Source organism: Etheostoma spectabile, chromosome 15 (assembly GCF_008692095.1).
Source record: "Etheostoma spectabile isolate EspeVRDwgs_2016 chromosome 15, UIUC_Espe_1.0, whole genome shotgun sequence".
Lineage (NCBI taxonomy): Eukaryota > Metazoa > Chordata > Actinopteri > Perciformes > Percidae > Etheostoma > Etheostoma spectabile.
The window spans coordinates 18,001,390-18,008,719 of NC_045747.1; the positions used below are offsets into that span (position 1 = coordinate 18,001,390).

At 39.9% G+C, this 7,330-nt stretch overlaps 1 protein-coding gene across 1 annotated transcript in view; it reads right to left on the minus strand.

Annotated features, from left to right (window-relative positions):
* Window positions 1-7,330, minus strand: part of grap2a (GRB2 related adaptor protein 2a) — a 23,477-nt gene that overhangs the window by 1,325 nt on the left and 14,822 nt on the right. The window contains exons 3-7 of the mRNA XM_032537074.1: window positions 7,033-7,126; window positions 6,242-6,359; window positions 3,947-4,136; window positions 1,942-2,034; window positions 457-573 (exon numbers count right to left, since the gene is read on the minus strand). Of these exons, the coding sequence (XP_032392965.1) occupies window positions 457-573; window positions 1,942-2,034; window positions 3,947-4,136; window positions 6,242-6,359; window positions 7,033-7,126 (612 nt within the window). The remainder of the gene's footprint in view (window positions 1-456; window positions 574-1,941; window positions 2,035-3,946; window positions 4,137-6,241; window positions 6,360-7,032; window positions 7,127-7,330) is intronic.

Here is a 7,330-nt window from a genome sequence, read left to right on the forward strand (position 1 = left end):
AACATAAGAAAAAGTTAAAAACATTCACAAAAAGTGTCAACAAAATTTTTGATTTTCAATTTTGACGGGAAGACAACACAAGGGTTAAAACAGTCTTGGTAAAGTGTTCATTATTTCTGAAGATGATCAAAACATCCTGCAGTTCTTATTAGAATCAGGTTTATTGCCAAGTAGGTTTTCACATACAAGGAATTTGCCTTAATTTGGAATTTAATATTTTGGTGCATAACAAGAGACATAGTAAGAGAAAATAAAAACAAGGAAAAGCAAGTACTCCAATAGTAGTGAAACATAAATGCTCGCATGGAATCACAGAATGTAGGTAACAAAATTCCTATTTTGAGTGCACAAACTGCAAATTTGAGGGAATACGTTGGAATGTGACAACAATAAACACTAATTGTATTCTTCCCGAGTGTTTGACTTTTAGCGCATTAAGGAGAGAGGACAGCTGACCTGGGGGAGAGGCATGGTTTCAGATGTGCGACGGGGGGGATAGGCAGCTGCGACGGGGCTGTTTCTTCCTGTGTGACCGATGGTGTGAGCTCGCTCCTCCAGACCCGATCTCTTAGCCTGGAAAAGAAGGGGAAACACTTTAGTTTGCAGCCAATGCAGAAACATAAACAGACGATTATCATATGAGCCATAATACGGCGGAGCACTGCCACTTATCCCACTGGGCACCAGGAGTTACTTCTACAGTTGCTTTGGGTTAAGATTGTGGATTATTTCAACTTATTTTAAAAACATGGAGATGATTAACCCATGTATTATCTGTGACTGCTTATCCTATACAGGGTTTAGGGGGCTGACATGGGACACTGAATACTGGAGACACTAGACAACTTGTCACGCTCACAACTCCGGCCAATTTAGAGTCAACAATTAACCTGACCTGCAGCTTTTGGACTGTGGAAGGAAGCCGGAATACCTAGAAAACATGCAAACTCCACACAGACGGGCCTGTGAGGCGACAGGCCTAACCACTGCACCAGCGTGCCCCCCAAAATAGAAATTAGAAAGTTTAAAAATATATGCACTGTATCCACATATTAAGCCCGTTGTGACATCTGAACATCATGTGTTGCAATTGCGAGTGCGTGAAAACTTAGTTTGCAAGGATGCAGAGCATTCCAAAGAATTGAAATATGGTAGTATGGATAAATCAATGCACTAAAATAATACATAAATGGATGAAGTGTCCAAGTGGTATTACGAATGCAAACGTAAAGGACAAATCTGGCACAAAATGAACCTTGGGGTTAAGAACAAAGCATAATGAATGATGCTTAATGAGGGTTCCTAGGTGGAAACCGAAGCATTGAGAACTTGTGTACAGCCAGTTTAATAAAAAGATAGAAAAAAAAGACAGTACGAACGAGGAACGCCGTGTAACCAGTAACATAGCACTAGCACGCCGTTCGTTGTTCGACTGCGACTGTTTTCCCAAGATGGCGCCTGCCTGTAAACAAAAGTTCTCAATGCTTGGGGTTTACACGTAGGGACCCTCAGTATGCTACCGTTGACGTGTGGTGTTATTTAGAGCCTGGTTAGTGAAATAAAATAGGGATTTCTTTTGACTTTACCAATGCTCTGGCAACTAGCATTATAAGCTTATTAGCGGTTGGCGAAAAAACTGCTCACGTTCGAGTAGCTTGAAAACAGATGCCAGAGAACGGTCGACTCGGTGCACACGTGTTATTAACCCCTGGGTTGATTTTGCACCGGATTTGTCCCTTAACCCAACGGGTAAAATTGACATAATATAAAAAAATATAAATATTGTGACAGTATCTACTTTTATATAATTTGATGGTGTTAAACTTTCGTCCAGTTCTAAAAATCGTTTCCAGTGAACACGCTGGGGACATGACGGGTGTCAATGAGGAGGACACATCGGACTAATAGAGGCTGAGAAGCCGAGGGAGAGAGGGAGCGTACCAGCTGGCTGTGAGGCTGGTCTGAAGCTCTGCGCGGGGAAGCAACAAGGGCTGCAGCTGTGTTACGTTGCTCAGGCAAACTTCCTCTCTTCACCTAAATGAGAAAAAAAAAACAGAAAAAAAAACGAACAGTTAAAAAACACAGGAAGTAGACGACATTGAGAACTCCAGTAGACAGTTGTCATTTCTATTTCTTTAACTTCCTCAAAACACACTGAACCTGAGAAAACTGGTGTGCAAGTTTAACACGAGTGCCAAATTGTGTTGCAAACAGCAAGACGTCGACGATGACAGAAGTGAGACGTTGATTCATTGGTTCATTTGTTAATTGATTGGCAAACAATGAATCAAAGACAGTCATTTATTGAGGTTATTCATAAAGTAACAAGGTTTTAACATTTCCTCCTTACAGCATCTTCCTTTACACTCGTGAATTGAATAACTTGATATAAAAATAAAAGCAAATGATGCTTCAGTATTTTTTTAACATTTAATTAGTACGTTGGGTCGTCATCAGCAGTAACTTAACGCGATTCCTATAAGCTCACATTAAAAACATAAAATAAAGCAGATACAGAAAGTAGACTTCAGACCACAGAGATTGAGGTAGAGCGTACTGCACGTACGTTTGGGGTTTTAAAAACAATTCTGAAATTAAATTTTACTTCATGATCTATTAATAAATATTGTCTTTATCTCAATTTCAAACAGTTGAGATAGCATATATATTTAGGGAATTCAATCAGTCTCTACTAGAACACAATTACAAATGGAAGTGTGATTCGTTTCTTTGTCATAATAATAATAATAATAATTCATGTTAAAAATCCACTATGGAAAAAACATAAGTGGTCATATTCAGAATAATTTTCTGAATTGAGTCAGGAATACATGTTTATCACAGGAAATAAGGCAAGGCCATTGATTTTCAGGTAGAAAAAATGTATTTGTACCATTTTTCTTCTTGTAAAAAGTTGAAATGGGTCAATTTGACCTGAATACCATAACACTTTCAATAAATTGATTTATCATTTGAGTTGTATCATTTTAAGCGCAAATCTAAGAAAGAAAAAAAACTCAGTTTCAGCTTCTTAATTGTGAATGTTTTCTGGTTTTTGTTTGTCTTCTAAGATAATAAACTATTTTTGGGGGCAAAAACTTTTTTAACAAGTAACAGAACAAACGATTGATCAATTATTTTTGATTATTTTTGAGCAGTCCTGTCAAAAGATATTTTTGACAGGACTGCTGAATATATGAAAGGAGAGGGGAGGGGGGGGAATGACATGCAGCAGGTCGGAGTAAACCTCTACATATGGGCGCCCGCTCTACCAACTGAGCTATCTGCCCGCCGATTGGTCGATGAATCGAGAGAATACCTGATAGGCCAGTTCATTGCAGCCTTAAACGTGTCATCTTATGTCATCCTATTTGTCAGAATGTTTGTTGATGCTGACAAAGACTGTTGTAGAAAAGCCATTTCCAAACTGCAATTTTAAACCTCCTGTTGTCCTCGGGTCATATTTTAACCCCTTTTAAAAAATGTCTAGATCAGAAATATGGATTCCATGGATTCCATGCAACGCTCTTTGAAAATACAATTACTTTCATTGAATTTCAAGTGTAAATTGAAATGGTTTCAAATCAGCATTCTGACAAATCTCATCCACTCAAAATACAGTCCTCGGATATTAACTATTAGTCAAAATAATTCCTAATTTCTGCTTTATTAGCGCAAATATTAGGTATAATTCTATACAAATGAGGGTTACTGACCCTGGATTCCAAAAAGTAGTGTAAAACTAGTGGTAGTAAGGTGGTGGTAGTGAAAAAAAATAAATAAATAACGCGTTGAAAATGTCAAATGTCAAAAAAAGGATAAAAAAAATAAATGTTAAGTGTTAATCTTTTTGAACACAAGGGTTAACAGGAAACCCACCAAAGAAGAAGTCTAGTTTAAGCACGTTAACTGAACTATCCAAGGCGTGAAGTGAACTGTCTCTTACCCCCGGGGTCACGGAGGGGCTCTTAATGTCCGAGCTGCCGTCGTTGAGGTAGATCTCCCGGGTTTTAGAGATGGACGTGCACTTGTAGAACTCCACCAGCTTGTTCAAGGAGGTGAACTTCTCCGACCACAGGAAGTACTGGCCTTTGTTGTCTTTCATCACTTTGAAGTGCTGAACGTCAACATCATGTCTGAGGGAAGATGAAGCGCGTGTTACATTAGCATCTGACGACTCCTCATGCTCCGTCATTCCAGAGGATCAGCTGCTCCTTTGGCTCGGGATTGTCCTCTGCTGGTCATTGTACACAACTACGACATCCGAGATAACTAGAAAGGAATAAATCATGTCTTCTTCGCATAGTGTAAGCAACCACGACTAAGAGTAGAAAATAGAGTTAAAGTAAGCTGTAAGGTGTGCAGAAGGTTTTCACATAGGACGATGTGCTTTAGTCCCGATTTTATTCTTTTAGGATACGTGGGTGCCAAATGAATTTGTATTACGAGTTCCATTTATTGCGATTCTAGAAATACTGCGATTCGACCGTATTGAGTATTGCGATGTTCTTTTCCTTTTCCTTCTTTAACGAAAACAAAAGTTAAGTAATACACCCCCAGAGACAATATATCACCAGACATTTCTCAAAAACAAATTGTTTTCTAAAAAAGAAAGAATGCGCATCACATGTCAGTCAGTCAGTCTGACATTTATTTCATTTGTAAAGAAGTACGTATCGTGAATTTTCTGCATTTTCTGCTTTTGCTCTATTTTAACCCGAAATGTATAAGATGCAGTCTCCGTCAGCGGTATGGTATAAATGGAAAATATGTAAATGAATCATTGGTAAAAAATATTGATTTAAGGGGAAATTTGCAATTAATTAATTCATTCATTCGTTCATATTTATTATACAGGAAAGTTAAAAGTAAACGGGCCTGTTTTAAGCAGGTTCCTGTTCTGCGGAAACAAAACATGGCTACAGAACGTCGGGACCGACACCTGTGCAGGACATCGATACGGACTAGACAAATTTAGACAACTAAAACAACAATACACAAAGACATTTATACAAGACATCAGCTGGGCTAGACAAATACGGACAAGGGCAAACAAGGACAATACATGAGCGATTAATGTGTGCAAGTGTAACTGTTAAGAAGGAGCTGTTTGTATGCCTTTTTGAAATATGTGATGGATGATAGTGTTCTGATGTGATGCGGAATGTCGTTCCAAATCTTGGTGTATGTATAGAAATTAAAAAAAAATCTCGATACATAGGTGAATGGTTTGTTTTTTCCAACCGTTAGCGTTCACTGGCGGTATGAGTGACTGTAAACACCATGAGGTAAACTAAGTCTGGTTTACTCTAGTCCTGCTCCTGCAGCTGGCCCCTGCTCGTAAATATGTGGAGTCTTGCAGAGTTTGCAGCACATCAGAGAAGCACAGAGGGCGAGATGATGAGTCAGAGTTTACATCTTTTTTTATACATATCGATGGGCGTCAAGCGGGAAACACTGCTTCTCTGTTTCTGACGGTTAAACTCCAGAAAGTGTAACTGAAGTGGAAGTGTGAAGTGTATCTGAAATCCATTCTGTCAACACGTGATTGTGACTGCGAGCTGATCATCTCATCGTTACTAATCGATTTGATTTTGTGTTTAGAATTCAGCTTTTTTATACAGGCAGCACCTGATTCAACGTGGCTAACAGGTAGCATACCAAGTAGTTACAGATTACCGTGAACTAACTCAGCTCTCTGGCTGATAAGGAGCCGGGCGGAAGACAAGGACCTTTGTTCAGTCACAGAAATGTTTTATCTGGAAGCGAACTGATGAGTGGCAAAGACCAGGGACAATTAATGTATGTTGATGAATTTGGGTGCAATTCATTTGAAGTGAAAAAAGTTTTTCATTAAATTTAATTTATACTGTTTATTGATCGCCGGTGGGGAAATTACCACAATTTCCACTGTTTTGTTAGTAATCACTACACACAGGCCTAAAATACACACACATGCTCAGGACCTATTCATGCACAAATGGAGAGATGTCAGAGTGAAAGGGCTGCCAGTGTTGGACCAGCACCCCGAGCGGTTGGGGGATACAGTGCCTTGCTCAAGAGCACCTGGCAGTGCCCAGGAGGTGAAGTTGCATTTCCCTAGCCACCAATCCACACTCCGTACTTTTGATCAGTACGGGGACTTGAACCTGCAACCCTCCGATTCCCAACCCAACTCCCTATGTACCGAGCTACTGCCCCCCCCTTTTAAGGTGTTTTAAAGACACAGATCTTCACTCACTTGACAGAGATGGAGAAGTCTCCCGGGGAGCTCTGGCACCCTCGGATCACAAAGTCTCCCACACCTTTGTGCCGGAGGATTTCCTCTGCAGCGCTGCGACTGGCATTCTCCTGAAAACCAATCTGGTAAAAACACACACACACACACACACACACACACACACACACACACACCACACACACACACACACACACACACACACACAACACACACACACACACACACACACACACACACACACACACACACACACACACACACACACACACACAACACACACACACACACACACACACACACACACACACAACACACCACACAACACCACCACCACACACACACACACACACACACACACACACACACACACACACACACAGGATATAATGCTGCTGCTTATCTGATGTAAAACACACATGCGCACAAGTCCAGCTTCTTTTTTTCTTTTTTTTTGTCCACAAGCTCAAAAATGACAAACCTAGAATATTTGTGATCACAGTCTTGTTCTGTACTTTGGAGTTTATTATAAAAAAGAAAGAAATGAATTTGTCTAATTGATAATGATTCAAATTTACACATACATACAGTACCAGTCAAAAGTTTGGCCATGCTTTCCAATTCAAGTGATTGAGTAAGCGTGTCTAAACTTTTGACTGGTGCTGTAGCATAAATGTATGTGTGTTTAATCTGCATTCCTGTTGCTAAATGAGCAACTGTCCGCTGTGATAGTTGGACCTTTAAATGGTTTGCACAGGTAGATTTGTTCTCTCAAACAACAAACAATGTCTCTAACCTTGGAGTGTGCATCTCAATGTAGTTTTGTGGTACGAATCCTTCCTCTCCGTTCATCTCGGCTTTATACCACTCGTCTTGTGGGCTTAAAATCTGATCAGAAACAGGAAAGAAACAAGATATTATTCCACAATGGTAATAACACATTTCAAAGCCATATTCAAAAAAGAAACTATAGAGATCCTGGACACTTAGCGCACATCAACCTGCGCTGGTGTGTGTGTGTGTCTGTTTGTGCATGTGTTTGTGTGTGTCTGTTTCTGCGTGTGTCGTTTTGTCTCCCTCCCTCCCAGCTTT